The following is an 18,176-nucleotide window of genomic DNA, read 5'->3' as shown; positions in this document are numbered from 1 at the left end:
GTATTATGGAATTGGATATGCACAACATTTAGGACTAAGAGTTTGTCTCAGTGAATTAGATTTCTCTGACCTCACTGAAGAAACCTATTTTGGCTGAAGTCAAAGTGTAGTACTACGCCATTCACATTGCCTTACATCTTCAAGCAATTAAACTGACTGACTTTCATAACATATACCAAGATTACAGATATTTCTGCTCATTAAAACTAGTTTCACTACAATTTATCTGTACGGCTTAGGCAACATACCTCAGGAATACAGAAGTAGTGGAAACAGGAGATTTTTCTTAACCCATAAAAATGTTCAATGTAATTCACAAAGAAAAAAACCACAAAAATGTATACAATATATTCAAAATCATTCTGACAGAGGAAGCCTGAATTTTCCCATATACTTTTCAGCAAAGCCACATCTCAACACTGCTGAGCACAGGTGCTGATGGATCAGTGGAAATAAACGTTTAATGATCATGAGAAGCATAATGCTACATGAGAATGGGGTAATCAGCTGCTTAAAATAGTGTTCAGTCCCTACCAGAAGATGATTGCCTGGTCTCCTGGAGAGATTCTTTATCCCATAGAGGAGTCTCCTCTGAGGAGAGAAAGTAGGAATGGTTTCAGGGTTCGGTCTCTGAACCAGAATCAGGTCTCTAAGGAAATCAATGCTGTCCATAAAACTCTTTTGTTATGTTTCCCTCTTACCTTTCCCAGAAAGCTCTTCCTCTTATGACTAACACTAATCTCTAAATTTAGTAGCAGTGCTCTGTTCTGCTAACATGCACCTGAAACAGAATTATACCAGTGATAGCTGAAGGGACTACCTGATGGTTCAGGAGAGCTATTAAGATTGTACTGCACAGAGAAAAGCATTATAGAATTCTCTTAATAACAGTATTCTGCTTCCTCTACTATTCCTGTCATTTTAATGGTTTAGAACAATATAACTGAAGTGAAGGCATTTAGAACTGAAAGCTGGCAAGTCTGGTTGTGTTGTATTTTTTTCTGAAATATCAAAGAAATTAAAAATGTCTTTAAATCTTCCCATGATCTATTAGCTATGATGTCTGAAGAGATGTCAAATGCCTAAAATGCAGGAAAACAAGCACTGGCAACCAGATTAGTACATTGCCTTTTTTCAGAGATGATAACATTATTTCTATAGCTATTCAGTAGCACCATTGATATTAACATCTCTGGTTGTTCTGCAGAAATTATGAGGGTCTACTTTGGCATCCAGGTTTTGCATTGTGCAGAGTGACCACACCATTATTACACTCTACAGGAAATTTGCAAGGGTTTGATTTCCTCTCAGGCAAGTTTTTCAGGACATCATTTCATAAGACCCAGCAAGGCCCCTGCTTGATTTACCGAGGAAGAACTCCCTGCTGGCTCAGACCCAAGACCTTGGCCAGTATTCTGTCACAACCAGTGACAAGAAGAGATACTATTCATGGAGCGTGCCCTTTGCCACTTGGTCATCAAATGCTTCAGTGCTTCCTATCACCCACAATTTTTGTATTAGGATATTAGAGTATGTCTGTAGATTCCCTTTAGAATATGGATGAGTCTTTGTTAGTGAGTTTGTGTACTGCCTCTCTGAAGCTGCTGCTGATACTGGCCTCTACAACCTCCTGGAGTAACAAGTTGCAGAATTTCACCATCCTTCATGAAAGAAAAGTGTTTTCTTTTATGCGTTTTGAAACATTCTTATTTCCAAAAAACATCTTCTACTTCTAGAATTGCAGGATTAGGTGAGTAATAGCTTACAGTCACAACCTTCATGAAATTCAAAAACTCCTTCAGCACTCTCTTGTCAGCTGAAGAGCCTCAGTCTTTTAAATTTCTCCTTGTAAGGCACTGCTCCGGTTCTTTTGCCCCTCTCTCTTGCTAGTGTTACAGATATGCAGGTTTTCAGTTTCAGAGCAGAAGAGCAACCAGATTGTATCAAAGACCCATCTAGCTGAGTTTCTTATCTCAAAGAGTCTCCAAAAAGTGAATGACAGAGCAGGATATAAAATGAGACAAGATTTTGTGATACTTCCCCCACATACTCACCCAACCTCCAGCCTTTCGTGACTGAGGCATTTCCCGAGCTGGGTATGGTTTCCACATATTTAATAACTTTCAGTGGCCTTTTCCATGGTCTTTTGTGGTGCTTCCTTGAGTGGAGGGAACTTTTAGCAACCTTAACATCTTGTGGCAAAGCTTAAACACCGGTTATGTGAAGACTCACTACCTGTTTGTTCTTTTTGAAGGTACTACCTTCAATACTAATTGCACTGAATGCTTCCTACTACTCATCTTGGAACCGTTGCCTGGTAGTTCTCTGTACTAAAATCACAGACCTAATATTTCACTCAGACTTAACAGGACTAATTATATTTTATTAGGTTTTGGGAGGTTTTTAGACTGGATTTTTGCATATGTTAGTGATAATTTTACTCAGTAATCATTTCTCTTACGAGATAGCAAGGCATATTTAAGCTGGCATTCATCTGTGCCTTATTATATATGATTATATTGTTTTATGATCATCAAAGCTTTCCTTAAAATTCTATCTCCTTGAGAATCTCAGCTCTCATTTGAAAACTAACAGCAAAATTGAAAGATGCAGCCAATGAGCAATCTTGGTCTTAAAACCAGAAGTAGGATGAAAAAAACCACCCATAAATTCAGTATTTTGAACCCCAATATTAACTCCTGAACAACAGAACTGCCAACATCATTACTGTGTGGTGATGTCTGGGAGACATAAAGTCTCCACTAAAGATCCTGGTGTGTCTGCAGTAGGGCTGGTCCTTATCATACCCACAGACGATTTTCAGGGACTCTATCGCATTTAACCCTCTGATGTTGATGAACAAGATGAATGTTCTCAACATAATTCATCTACCTGAAGCTATCTTCAATTTGAAAATAAATTTGAAACTTCTACATGCCTACATGGCCATTAAACAGCCTGCCCTTTTGAAAGGCACAGCCTCACTGAACCCATCCATAGCAGTACAATAAGGTTTCTAACAATCTCACTGATGATAAGTGGCAGACTGCCAAGTCATGCCAAGTTCACGTGGATACGAGCTTATGCTCTTGCACGTAGTACAGATGAACCAAGAGAGAAGCTTTTTAAATTGTTCATAGGGCTTGACCTTCTGAGGGCAAACCAGATCTGAATTTGCTCCAAAATGTTACTGTGTTGAGATTTCCCATCAGCCCTGATGCATGCTGATTCAGTGGCATTAACTCCAGTCTGGTATTTCTCCTCTCTGCCTTCACAATCACTCCTTTGGTTTCAGACTCTGAGAAATTCAATGAGGTTTGAAGTCACGTACATTTTCTTCTGCTAAATGTTAGTCAGTCAGCCTCAGCCACCTTTCAGGACTTGTTTTAACTGTCATTATGATTTGTTCAAAAATGAAATAATAGTCCAAACAAAGATCATTTGCTGTTTACCTCAGATACTAGGATTTCAGGCCATGGTGGAAAAGTGAGGCATAAAAGCCACACAGCACTTCTGAAGTACATGCATGAAGCTTCTCAAAGTCATACACTGTGCTGTAGGTATTAAGGTATTAACTTACAAATTTTCTGTGTTAAAGTCTTAACTGGAAACTGACTGGATGAATGCAATTTTTGAAACAATTTCCACTCAGATACTTTCTGCTTGCAATGTACATGTTGGCATATGCGAGATCTGTGCAGTCTAGGATGATTTGAAAAAGTCACTCTGCAGAGAGCCAGAGGAATGTGGTCATTTGCCTTTTCTTCCCTTTTCTCCACCATCATCTTATTATCATATGGGGTGATGCAGCCATGGGCATTAAGCAACGTGGTTTTTCCCCGTGATACTTCAATTTAGTTAGGTACTGCTGAATCTGTTGTGCACTGTTCTGCTTCACAGCTCTTAAAAGCTAAACCCAAGTGTCACTGCTGTACTGCTTAGCTCAGTATTGTACCTGACACCTGAGAAGGGAGCCAGGGTGCAGACTCGGTTCTGACATTTAGTTGTTCACAATAATATCCAGAAAGGGAGGGCAAGTACAAGGTGTGAAGCTCAGATGGGAAAAAGTTCCCGTGAATTTTGGAAACAGTATGAAGTAGCTAGTATCCCAGCATATATGCTGCAGCAATAGCAACGGTTCCTTTTCCTATATGCAAGAGTTGCAGCAAAAAGATGTCTTAGAGGCTGATTAGAAAGACTTCTATAGAGAATAGGGGTCTAACTGTCTCTTGAAATAGTCACACCAGGAATGAAAAACTTAAAAAAAAACCCATACAAAACAAGTCACTAGGCTTAGAAGCATTGAAACTATTCAGTGGTGTGCACAGGCAGGTAGAGCTCCGCTTTGACATCCCTCCAGCCCTCCTCTGCTGCCGACAGCCACGGGGGTTCACTCCCCACCTGGCTCAATCCCGGACCCAGCCTCTCTCCATGCCCCCAGCTCCCCCCAGCTCCCTGCAGCAGCACAGCCATCCGCCTCCCCACGGGATACCTTGCTTTCCCTCCAGAGCTGGTTAGCAGCCCTCTAAGCAACAGGCAAAGGCTGCTTGCAGGCAGCCCATGGGCCATGGGGGGGGCCTGTGATGGGGAAGAGCAAAGGTGGAGATTTTCCAGCGGTACAGACATGGATCTGCTGTGCCCTGCTACATCTACAGGAGCTGCCCGTTGCAGCAGGATGCTATGCAGAACCTGGCTTCCCAATCCATCCCTTACCTTGCAGAAAGGCATTTTTAACAAAACACATCAACCGGTGTATACGCAACACGTCATGTGTGCTATTTTGGGTTTGTTAAACGAAACAATATCTAATAAAAGGGATAGAAAACAATGCACTGCAGGAAAGGCAATTTTCATGGCAAAGCAACTGTTCGGATCAGTCTGAATGGATATTATGCGATAGGTGTTTTGCAACAGGCTATCATGCTGGCACTCTAATAGGGAGCATCACTTACAATGCTGTAATTTAAATGACAGAACTTTATATTTATCTGTCAAAAAAAGAGAAAGTATTAGTCTGCCGAGATCCTTGCAGCTTTTCATTCTACGACATACATGGAATTGCTTAAAACTACTGCCATGATGTGACTGTATGTAGTTCAATTATCATTTTCAAGAAGCTTTTTGCCATGGTACTTTATTATTGCAGAACTAAACTGCAAACATGCTATGCTCCAGGCACCAGGAAGGAGGAATACCGCCTTGAAACCTGACAGCAGGCTGGGCTGTAAACACTAATTCTTGTTATGCCAGCCTAACATCTCCCACCCCTCATAAAGTGATCGCTTTCATCTGCTCACAGTTTTTATCTGCTGTGTCCAGATGTCTTCCTGGGCTGGGTGACTTAGGAAGAAACTGTCAATAAAATGTAAGCAGTTTTTTTGAGAAAAATGCAGAAAGCATGCAAACCATTTCATTGAACACTTCTACAGTGTCTCCCATTTGGAAAAAAAGCTTTAAGTTTAGCAGTGGGATGTGCCTTCTTCCTTCTTCCCTTCAAAGCCAGCTCAGATCTGGCCAAATTAGGGGCCTCAGAGAATTTCAGTTCACACAGGCATAGCTGCAGACCTGTTAGAGGTTGGCAGATAAATTTCCTGTGGACTTTGAGCTGGATAGCTGGATCTAGGTTAGACTGTCAGAGCAGCTTAATCTTTTGTTGCGACTGCTGTTCCTCCATCAGACACCACGGTAACGTTCAACATCAGTCATTTGTTACACTCTTTTCATCTTTGGCAGCAAACATGATAACAACGTCCCTCGCTTAATAACTGCATCGTGCCCAAAGCCTGCTCCATTCTGCGAACTGAATGAGGTTGAGATCTTGATCAAAAAAAAAAAATAAAATCACAGGAACCTGTCACTCAAGACTAGTTCAACACATGATGTATTAATCCTCATCTGAGTGCGGGGCTAAGCCAGGGAAAAGAGTACCTTTCCCTATACTCTGTCCTCCACAATGGCATTGCCAGATAAAATCACAGCAAGCATAATATCTGCATCACTTCACAATACAAAACTAGTCCTTAAGCGGAGATGTAAAACCTAACAGCAGACTTATCAAATTAAAAGTCTGCAGTTTTTCAGGCTGGATTTATATTCAGTTTACCTCCCTATTGGCAAGCCAGGATTAACAACTATCGCTTCACTGTGGTGGAGCAATTTAACCTATGCTCATCGTAAACTACCCCAGGAAAAAAGTAATGACAGCAGGTTTGGGCCATCCAGCCTGATTAGTTCAGTTTAAATCAGCTGTCTGGCTGGTCAGGCAGCAAGTCCCTAGGCTGACTTCTGTCACTTATCTTTCATCTTGCAACCCGCTGTCAAATGAGTAATCATTTGGGACCTGCTGCTGTTACATACAGACTTTTCTGCTACCGTGGATTTAATTTTCTAGTTATTGTACAATAAAGATACACTTTTTCTTCTCGACTCCCCTTTTGCCCTGAGGAGACTCAGAAAAAGCCGGGCTGATGGTAACCTGAAGTGGATGAGATAGCAGACAGGTGTCACAAGTACCTGACATTGTGAGGGATGGCTCTGGCTGGAGATAAGGAGAGGGACATTTCACGCATAACTTTGTATGCTACTCCTGCATGTTACTGCTCTGAGAAGAGAGTTACTGTCCTTAATGTTCACGGCAGGAAAAGGTTCAGGGATGACCACCAAAAAAAGTCCAGCACTGTGAGCAGATAGTGGATGTAGCCACAGAAGAAAAGCATTCCGTCACTTTGCTGCCAATATGATTTTTCTAGTTATGAGTAACATTTAATAGTAAGTTTCTATGGATTGTTATGAATCCTTCCAATTTAATTTCTTTCCATTATCACTTAAATGTTAAACAAAGGGAGGAATATTTTTATTATGTGCTATTTTAACTCCTGTTTTTACTTTGTGTAATTGCAGGACATGTTCATATCACTGACTTTAACATAGCAACCATAGTGAAAGGCTCAGAAAAAGCTTCTTCTATGGCTGGCACAAAACCCTATATGGGTAAGTTTTCAAGATCATTTAAAAAATTTAAGAAAAGTTACACATTAAGGTTGACTAATGGTATATTGAAAGGATTTTAAGTTGTAAAAGCATACAATAAATGTGACCAACTTCTTTTTTTGACAGTTTATATGTGTTAGCGATGGAAAACATTGGAGATGGAGGGATTGGGCGGGAGCTTGGTCTCTACACTGCTTCTAGTCAGGTTCTGTTTGGTTTTGTGAAGCAAATTCAAGAGAATTTAAATTGTGTTACTTCCTGCAACCACTCACATCTGGAGACAAGAATACATGATTATATTTGCACCACTGTGGCTATGATCTAGCAGAGAACATGTAATGTCAATTTAAAGGTATTTAGGCACATCCTTAATTGCTTTGCTATGCCAAGTTCCTAAAAAATATGTCTGTTTAAAATTATAGAGTTCTATGTAACTAACCACTTAAGTGCTTGCTCTGTGGCTTTTAGGGGCATTTTATGTTTTAGTTATGTATTTCTAAATGCATACATAGATTGAAGGCTGGGAGAGCAAAATTCAGTTCACCTGTCTTCATGTGTCTAAAAGTTAAGTATCTTGGCTAAGTTAATAAGTCAAACTTCCCCTAGAGCTGAAAGACGGAAGGCATCTCCTGAAGGTCATTTGTCCCACCAATGTTAGGCTATAGCTCTGTGACTAAGAACATGCGTGGTTTGTCTTATTTGTGGCTTCCTACACATCTGCTGTTTTAATTCTGTCTGTATATGGAATTGTCTTTGCCTGAAGAGATGACTGGCTTAAGACAAAGCATACTTGGGTTCTGGAAAGCATACTAAGAGATATGTGTGTCTCCAAGAGACTTTCTCTAGCAGACATGCTCAGAACACATCTAACACAGTGGTAAAATATTGGCAAATGATCATATTCTGAAAATGTTATTTGGGGAACCAAAGACCACTGCATTACCACACCTCTGTGTATGGGCATAGGAGTAAAAGCATGTGCCCGAGAAATAGGAATTAACACGTTTTTTAGAGCACAAAGAGCACCGTAGCAACCTGCACGTGAAGCAGGCAGGCATCTGCAGGGTGCTTCTGTACCAGCTATGAGACTGTGTCAGAGCAGTCGCAGGCACAGGAGCAGAGTCCTATTTTCAGATATGATGTGATTTTGTCATGAATCAACAGTTAGCAGGGGCTGCGGTCTATTGCCCCTGAGCAGCTTGTGCATAGCTGTCCTGTTCTGGCAGTTAATAGGATACAACAGCATGTGTGTGGCCACACTGTGCTGCGTGGGCTCAGGACCAGTGCACCTACCTGGTACTGGTTATCTTACTCTTATAAATGTGCTCAAAACACACCAAGAAACATTTTATGTAGTCCTGACTCATGCATTTAAGTTATGCAGAGGAATGAGGGTTTAGATTAAAATTTTCTCAGCGTTTTGTATTAGTTAGCTTTAGCTGGGTGTCTGGTTCAGTGTCTCTACTTAGACGAGATGGCCAACACTGCATGGGCACGGGCTATAGAGCACTAGGAGATCTAGTCTGCATATGGAGCTTCCCCTCTGGGCCGGTACCCCAGTGTTTGATATTGCACCACAGGTTCCCTATTCACTGTGCTGAAAAGAGAGGGGAGGGGATGCTGCAACCTCACTTACACCAACAGCTTCAGTTTAAAAAGAACTTGCTTGAGCATTTTTGCCAATATGCGGTACATTTATTTATGAAAAAAACAACAAACAACAACCACAAAACAACAAAAACTCATGAAAAAAGCATTCTTTTGTCTACAAGTAATTTGGCCTCCCCTCAACACATACAGACAAATAGCTGTACAACTGACATGTGAAACTAATTGCATTCACAGAAGTGCCCTTCTGAAATGTTAAAAGATTCCAACATTTTTTATATGGTAGTTTTGCATTTCTGTGAGAAGCTTATTTCTCAGAGCTCACACATTCTGCTTAAATAGCTACTTAGAATCTTCTAGTAGCCATTGTCATTAGATGTGCAAATTCTTATTACACACATTATTCAAAAAAACCCTTGAAGAACAGCCATTTTGCAGGAGCTCAAACAAGTTCAGAATAGACATTTTCCATATTTAATTGTGATGATGACAGCAGACTACCAATAGAGCCTTTTCTGACATTTAATTTGGGAGCCAATTAAATAACTGTTTTGATGGCCTTACATTTTTAATCTTGAAGCAGTTGCACAGTTATTACATTAGAAAGCATAATTATTAGGAAAGCAGAAAAAAGCTGAATACTTGCTTAGGGGGGAGTTACCTCTTAGCATTTGTCTGTCATAGTCTGAATGTGTGTAATGAAGGGATCATCTGGCAGCTAATGATCAGAAGCAGATTAGTTAAAACAGCTGTATAAAAATGTATGTGAGTATTCTTCAAATATTTTGCTGAGAGTTAACAGGAAACTTAGTGTCCTTTGGAGCATCTTTCAGACCTTCCGCACACATTGGTGGACCACCACCTTCTTCATTCATTAGTGGTCTCTATTGGCAGGCTTTTCTCACAGGGAAAAAACTAGCTTTTAACAACAGAAAGCACAAAAATCTGTTGCTAGTGCTAGGTACCGTGATTTGATATTTTATGGTTAAAATTATGAAAAATGGCCCCGTCCTTTTGGAATTCCAACCATCCATCCCCATGAGGAGGAGTAACTTGTTCTTTGTGTAGCTGACATTTACCAAGAAATGGTACAAGGAAGGAAATGCTGAGATTCATCTTAGAAAACCTCTATTTATTCTTCATCTAATGCAGAAATGCTAAAGTCCAGTCCACCCTGCTTAAACTCACTTATGTCCCTTTCCACGGTATTCTCCATTTGCTAGAAAATGCTGAAGTCCATGTCTTTAGTAGGAAGATACTAATTGCCAGGATAGATTGTGTCCTTTTATAGCCTTATTGTTTTGCAATCGCTCCTCAGCTTAACATCATGGCAAATAATTTCTCTACCCTAAGTCTGGAGTGCCATAGACATCTGAGACTTTTTGCCTTCCCAGGGAGCTAAATGAGCTCCTAGAGGGTTCCTGTGAAAGCCCAAGCTGACCCACGGAAGGAGGTAAACTATAGACCTGGAGCAGGGGGAAGATGGGAGATGGGGACAAGAATTTACTTTTGCATGCTAATGAACTGTTGTCTTGGTTCACCTCAGCTCATGGAGCTGTCCTGCCCCTGAAGCCTCCTCCCCACACGTCAGGTCTCCCTCATATCCAACAATCTCACAAGAAGAAGAAACAGTACAAGAAAAATGCTCTTTCCTTTTATGAAAAGACTACGGACCATCCACCAGCTTACTTTCTCTCCAGTGCGCCTTCCTCACCTCTTGGAAATGCAAAAATACTGCAAAAGCCACAAGCTCTGTCTTTGCTACTCAGAAAGAGTCAAAAGAGTCATCCTTGCATTTATTTGGAGCTGTAAGAAGGCAGGAAAGCTTTTAGAGCTGTAAAAATCCTGTTTCAGGTGAAAAGTGATGGGTGAGGGTTCTCTGTGGCACAGCTTGGGTAGCAAAGCTTCAGCAAACCTCAAATATTGAGTTTGACAGATATGGCCAGACACTTATTGGTGCTGCTTTTTCTTCTAAGATTTCTCTTCCTTTCCTCTTTTATTTTACACATTTAATTTTATGAAGAATCATAACTTTAGTGAAATGCTACAAAGAATTTTCTGTTGCAGTGCTCAAATTAAGGAAGTTTTGGGGTTGCTCCTGATAGTTATTTAAGTCCATATGATTTCTGTCTTTATGGCTATATTGAAGCCTTTCCATGTGGCTTCACCTAAGCCATTTAGACAGTGAGACAAAAAGAAGTGGGAAGGTTGGATTTATGGTTGGCAATAAGTTTTCATTACCAGGAATTTAAACCACACTTTAACAAGACAAAATCACCTTCGAGCAGGGTCCTTGCTGAGCACCAGAACCAAGGAAACTTAGTGGTTCCTGTAAGACATGCCTTACGCTACGCTGGTTTTCATGATGGTGAAGGTATGTGATAGAGACGAAAGCTCTCTCCCCCTCTTGGAGGTTTATAAAGGCTTACTCCCACGTGGATCCTGTTACGTTCATTCAGATACGAAGGCTCCTCCAGCCTTTCCCATAAAAGAGATACTTACAGGATTTCTCACTTCTTCCTATGGCCAATTTAAGGAAATAAATAGAAAAATGTTGTTTCTAAAGCCTTCATTCCTATTTGAAAACTGATTGAAATAGGCTGAGAAATTGCTGGGGAGCGATTTGCTCACATGTAGCATGACTGCGTAAAACTGATATCCAGGAAAAAACTCTGTGAATTGATACTGTGTTGTAAAAACTCACTAGCTGTTCTGATTAAGATACCTATCTTGCAATGCTAAACATGGTGTGAGTCAGGTCCCACAGCCTTTGCTTAATCCCACTTCACATTAGCCTTTCTGCCCCTAAGTCTTTCTCAGCCTGAAATTTTCCCTGCCTATTTCCCTACTTATTAAATGGTTATGCAGAATGCAATGTGTCTGAACCTGAATGTTTCTCCAGAAACCCTGGTAATTTCTCTGCGTTCCCCCTTCCCAGCTGATTCATTCAGACAAGTGAAATACCTGCCCCACATAGGCAACAAAAACATGAACAACAGTGAATCTGAAAGGAACGAGGCCAACAGCCTGGTGAGAAAAGCTACTTCCAGCTGCTTCTGCAGTTTTACTTCTCAAAGCCATTGGCCTGAAATACTGAAGCGAAATCAACTTTTTAGTGTTTGGTGGTCTTCAGAGTTTCTGTCTCGTACTGTTCAGACGGCTGCAGCTGTGAAATACAGTGCGTGCCTGAGGCTGGTTTAGGGAACTTGTGTGTCACCCGTGCCTGATTTTATCATTACAAATTCACTGCTCAAACTTTCTGCAGCACCTGTGATTGAGGGTGTTGTCAAAGGCTTTATTGTAGGAACAGCCCTTTGAATACTCATAGGTTTTCAGGCTGTCGTCCTATGCCGGCAAGGAATGCAAAACGTCCTTTGAGACCCAGCCGACTTTTGGCAGGCATGCCTGCTGCCGACAAACCAACAGGAGCGCTCGTGGGGGAGCCCCCTCCGCTCTGCACTGGGATGGGGACCAGGAAAGCCAGTGCGGGGCAGGACAGGCTCCCTGGCCGCAGCCTGTGCCTGGGATGTTCAGCTGCGGCTCTTTCATCCTGCAGAAGGCTATTCAATAGGTCTCTCGTGTTTAAAGAAAGCGTGCCTTTGCCTGGCTGGAAGCCCCTGTGTAAGTGTTTGTCGTTTTCAATACTGTTCCATCTTTATGAGTGGAAAAAAAGAGATGTTTCTTATATCAGCCCCTCATACAGGCTGCAAGAAATATGCTTGTCAGAGAATGTGCTCTGTGCTGGGCACCCGTTTGCAGTAATGGCCCTCTCCCCCTGCAACAGGTTGGTCAGCTACTAAACAAAATATTAAATACTAAAATATAGCTAGAAAACATTACAGATATTGCCTTTTGTTTATTCCTCATTCTGGCATAATTTAGATGTATTTGAGTCCTATGGCACATGCTTTTTACTCACTGAAATGTTTCCTTTTTGAATGATCAATTTCTATACATCTGTATATTATTTATGAGTGTTGCAAAGACATTCCATTCACAGGCTATAAATTTGGGGAGGTTAGGGTTTGTTTGGGTATTTTTTCGATTTCTTGTGGTAGGAGGGTTAGGGGAGTTAGGTAGAGGCTTCGTGGTTTTCTTCAGCAGAGGCTGAAGCTATCTAAATAATGCATCGTGACTTTACTTCAAATCAAACCAATAAAATACATTTTACGATAGCAATACACCTGAGAAAAATCCAAAGCCAATAAAATCAGCTGTAAATTACATGAAATGTTTCAGCTACCCCCTTCCTATCCTACAGGCTTGTTATCTCAGATTTTCACAGCTGCTTTCATAGGTTGCTGTCGCGGTGAAGAATGGCTGTACGCCTGTGATTACCAGAGGAGTGTGGATTTACAGAGGTCCACTGAACTTCTAAGATGTATGAGTCATCCATATTTATTAATTAATACTGTGTGGGAATACTATTGGAGTCAGGGGAAAGCTAGTGGATGTCCCAATATCAACCTTACAGGCAAAGTAAAAATATCCTGTAGGGTTAAATTTTCCCTGAGGTAGTTACAATATGGCAGGGGCAAATTTGGAGTTGAGTTTTCAAAGGTGTTCAACCTTGGTTTTCCTTGTGCTCATACTAAAGAGCGCTCTGAAATTAAATAGTGTTTTGCAGCTCGTTGCTTTTTGCAACTTGTTGCTTTTTGAGTGCAGTTAAGGTAGTGTTTAGTTTTTTAAAAATCCCACCCTTTTCCTACCGAGGCTTTGACTGCCCATCTACAGAGTTTCACTGGTGATGTTGCTACTTGCCCTTTGGATCCCAGGGAAATATCACGATGCCAGGATGAGCTGGGAGGCTTGTGTTTGTTCTGATAAGCAAGAACCGAGTGTGGACATGTGAGGCTTTGAGATGCTGAAATAAATACTCACCGTACTGATGGGGTTTTCAGCTTGCACTAGGAGTACTGCATCTGAGGGGATTAAGCACTGAGCTGTGAGTGGGTATTCAGGTTTTGGTTCTGCTCTGACATTAATAAGTAAGTAGGCACACAAGCAGCTGAAAAACCTCAGGAGATCAGGCAAGAAGTTACTGTCTCCAGCTGCTTTTCACCTCTCTGTGCTTTCTGACCTGCTACCACCCTTTGAGATCTTCCAGCAAAACTGCTAACATAATCATTTCTTTGACTATTTCAGTCAAAAAAAACCCCACACGGAGTTCAAGTGGTAGTTTGGTTTGAGCTTTTAGTTTGTTTGTTTGTTTTGAACCTGCCCGAAAGAGCCTGATCCGCTGTGGAGCTCTGCAGGCAGACCCGCGGGGGAAGAGCCCTGCAGCCGCGGTGGCGGACGGGGCAGCAGGCAGGGGCTGCCAGCGACCCAGCCGGGCGTTTCTGCCCCCTCCGTAACTCCCCTTCTTCGGCCAAGCCACACAACTCCCCCAGGTTTTTGCACGCATAAACTGATGCTAAGACATTTGCTAACCTGGTAGGAGTGTGTGAGGCAAGAGTACGGAATAGTCCTTCTGGTGTGTCAGGTACGCAGTCTGTCCTGTGAATCCCTGGTTATCCAGACCAGTTAATTTCAGCACAAGGGGAGAATGGCTGCTGTCCATACACTGGGCCAATCTTCCAAATAGTAAATGGATATTTTTGGACACAATCCCTTCAACAAGTTGCTAAAAAAACTGGCATTGCAGCCACTGTGAGCTTTTGGATGGAGTAAGGAAGGTGCTTCTGTATAATTTCATACTTAGTAGCAGGAGACCATGACACGTTCATTGCTGCTGGGCTTTCTTTCAATGGGGCTAGCAACTTGAGGTTGTTTCTCTGAGGTTGATCCAGATGTTCAACCAGTAAGAGCTTCTCTGTGCAAACGCAAGAGCAAGAAGTGGGTTCTGCTCAGTGGCTGAGTAATGCAGAGGGTTTTATGAGGACAGCACTCTGAGTAAGGGCAGGAGAGGTTGTATAGCCATATGGCTAACTAATAAAGCGTTCTAAATGCAGTATCTGTGTTCAGGTAATGGCAGCTAAAATATTTACTTTGATTGAATAATTGCATTAGATATGAATATTAAAACTACTGAGGTGTATAATGTGAATAATAGTACAAAATCAGTTACACTGCTGTAAAAAGTCTGGACCCCACACTAGAAAATTGCTGGCCCAGCATGGTCAGGCTTTAAGCAGCACTTTGCCTTATACAATAGAATTTAGCAGTTGACTAGTCTCAAGCTCTGAGTCAGAAAGCTGTCCGTTATAATTTAAACCCTTTCAGCACATGAGAAAGTAAACACTAGGAGGTAAATTGATAGGTTACCAAGTCCATGTTTATATTCAGGAAGAGGGAAGTTGTTTTCTTCAATTTTGCTCTTAAAACAGCTTCTACTCTAAATAGAAGATCACTTGTCATCACTGTAGTTTGATTTCTGTTTTCCATTTAAACCATGACCTAGAAGAATTACTGACCTCTGAATTTACTTTTCAGAGGAAAGTGAAAATTAATGTTTTCTCTTCACAATGCTGAGAAAGCAATTAATATGTCACTGAACTGTCTCAGCCCAAGGTTCTTGGAATATTATTTCAAAAATCAAGTTCATTTTGTATTCAACTCCATCTGTCATCCATTAAGCGTGATTCAGCAAGGTGAAAATATGAATGTGTTACATACATCAAGTCATTCACACGTTTAAAATTTGGAAAGTTCTAAGCTTTTAACAGCTTATCCTGTGCTAGTCAATCAAAATATTGTTTATGCTGTGTGCATTGTATATATGTGTATATATCCTTTTTTTTTTTTTTTTTTTTTTTTTTTCAAGATCAGGGACTAACATGAGGAAGGAGAGTGATATCTGGCAGCATGATATCATGCTGAACCTCAGTTAATGACACTGGAATCTATTTTCTTATCTATGAAATCTCAGGCATTACAGTAAAACCTGTGCCACTGAGGTATGTTTTACTATGATGATTACGGCAGAGTGTATTGCTTTGCAACCTCTGCCATACACCACAAACCTCTGATTCCCCTTGCTGACACATAGGGTCTCTTCTGAGTTGCAAATAGACTACAGAGAGCTCTAGCTAGCCAACTAGATGACTAACGTCAGGGTTTTCATTCTTGAGAAATGTTTCAGGCATGCCCACCCAAACTTGATCATTCAAAAAAGTTGAGGCCAAACCACTATGGGTTTATTTTTTATTTTATTTTCAGTTTTTCATGTTAATAACACTGGCACAGGGCATTTTGTAGGAATTTATGACCAGGTCTCATTGGCAACATTTAGCTGTGCATGGACAATCAGCTGCTTACAGCTAATTGATCTTGCAAGACTCACTTGCAAGTTATTCCTTAAATATACTGATTTGTTAGTATGTAGTAAAGGCCGCTTGAAGAAGGGTCTAATGCATTCATCTCACTTCACTTTCCTTCTCACACCAATTTTACAAAGTTTCAAAGCAGCCTATGGAAGTCAGCGATGCTTCAAAGTAAGTATTAGCTCTGTAAGCTTCTTAATCAACACTTGGCAGTCTCCCGGGTAGTGGTAGGCAAGTACACCAGGCACTCTTTGATTAGCTTCTTGCTAAGGAAGTGAAACTTAAATCAGTTCATCAGAAAAGAAATGACACATTGTGTTATTTAGGACTCATATCAGAGCGACTCCAAGCTCTTCATCTTATGATTTAGTCTGATGAATTATCTTTATGATTAAACCAGTATGCTCCATCAAAAATAATAATAGCTATTCTTTGTGCCAACCATTCCAAGTGAGAGACCTCAAATTGGCTATTTTATCATGGACAGCATTTTCAAACTCACTGTTGGGCACCAAATTAAAATGGCCCAAATTTCAGAGACCTGGAGCACTTACAGTTTAACTATGGAGTCAAGAGATACCTATGAATACTTAGCAGATTTTTAGAAACCCTACTTAAAAGTATTTTTTCCTATGTACAAAATGCTGGTTTACAGTAGGAAAAAGTAGTGAAAATCGGGTTCAGTGTTGTTTGCACTTATATTGATATTCTCTTTTATTTCAAGCTCATGAATCATATTGTTAGATACTGGTAATCTTCCACAAATGGCATACATATTTACCAACCAGTTAAGTAATATTTCAGTTTTGTAGTTTATTTTTTTTACAGATCTTTAGGGAAATATGCATACAATATGAGATGCATCTTCTATGTCATTTACACTGTAGATCATCTGACTGTTATGACAATTGCAGTGAGTAGTTATATATATTAATTGATTTGTCAGAAATTACTCTCTATTTCACATAACTATTAGGTCCAAGTATGGCTAAACCCACAGAACAGGAGTATGGATATCCCAGTAAGCCACTGCTTCTGGGATGGATGCAGACCCACCAGATTTGCTTTCATGTTCAATTTTTTGTTAGTTGTTCTCCAGTATGGTTTTATTTTAAAGAGAAATAACCATTTATTTACTTCCTACAGTCTGCAATGATGGGGTATTGCTAGAAAGATACGGTACAAAAGCATCAAAAGGTAGAGCTCTGAAAAAGATTTATTTTAAATTATTAGTTGGAAAAAAACCACATTAACTTGATGTATGTATTAGGGACAACCAAGGAATGCACTGAAGCACAGTTAATGCAGCACAAAGGTGGGTTCATTTTATGTCATCTTTCAAGAATGCAAAGCAGATAAACAGTCAAAGCATGAAAATACATTATTAAGAGAAAAATATAGATGTAGAAAAGAAAAAAGCAATCGGAGGATTTTTAGCATGGTGAGTTGCTGAAGTTAAATATGTACATTTACTCATTATCACTCGAGACACAGAAACATTCCTGATTTTATTGCTTGCCCTGTTAAAATTAGCACAGATGTCCCAGCTTGGAATGGCATTAATTTTGAAATACTGTCTTTGTAATTACCAACGCCTTGCATGAAAGGTGTCGGATCACACTTCTGCCACACATGAAGAGTAATTCCCCAAACCAAAAGACTGCATTGCTTATGAGATCCAGACTTTCAAAAGTCCCTAGTACTTTGGGTGACGGGTTTTCCAGGTTCCTGAGCGGAGGGGAAGAGCCCATGGAGTTCACGATGAGTGCCGAGGCTGTAAAGGTCCCATTGACACTTCTGGCCTTGGAACCCTTCATCACCCCACTCAGATGCGCTGTGAGAAAGTGGTTGAGCTTCACCAGCATGGCAGGATTGTCGATGATTCATGTCAGCCGGGGCCTCAGGAGTCTCTAGTCCAACCTCCTGCTCAAAGCAGGGTGAGCAGTGAGTCTGGACCAGGTTGCCGCTGTTGAAGGCACTCTTACGGGCAGCTCTAGTAAAGCAGTTCTCCATCACATCAAAGGCGTTTGCTCATGGGGAGCTGTGAGGACCTGTAAGACCTACCAATTGCATCACTTCTCCACTTGTTGTTGAATTCACTCTTGCTGCTAGACTTGCTACTACTTGATTTAGCTTCACTATTTAAAAGCTGTGCTTCCACCATGCAAACTTCTACTGCCTTCCCTCTAATTGGATGTGATAGTAACTACAGCCCTCGGCCAAGAGAATCTGCAGGATCAGACCCAGAATTAAAACCGCATATTTTCCTGAAAAGCCTTTGTTCAGTAGAAATTGCTTGAGGAAAAAGATCTGAAA

General features: G+C 40.8%; 1 protein-coding gene across 2 annotated transcripts in view; it reads left to right on the top strand.

The window, feature by feature from the left end:
- Nucleotides 1-18,176, top strand: part of STK32B (serine/threonine kinase 32B) — a 144,128-nt gene that overhangs the window by 85,561 nt on the left and 40,391 nt on the right. The window contains exon 4 of one of the 2 annotated variants that reach the window (XM_075040903.1): nucleotides 6,901-6,990. The exons of the other annotated variant lie outside the window; for it this stretch is intronic. Coding sequence (XP_074897004.1) covers nucleotides 6,901-6,990 — 90 coding nt within the window. The remainder of the gene's footprint in view (nucleotides 1-6,900; nucleotides 6,991-18,176) is intronic. 2 annotated transcript variants of the gene reach the window in all.

The sequence above is a fragment of the Buteo buteo genome, chromosome 1 (assembly GCF_964188355.1).
Source record: "Buteo buteo chromosome 1, bButBut1.hap1.1, whole genome shotgun sequence".
In the NCBI taxonomy this organism is placed as follows: Eukaryota; Metazoa; Chordata; class Aves; order Accipitriformes; family Accipitridae; genus Buteo; species Buteo buteo.
Note: the sequence above shows the minus strand (reverse complement) of the source record. Positions and strands in the feature narration are given on the sequence as shown.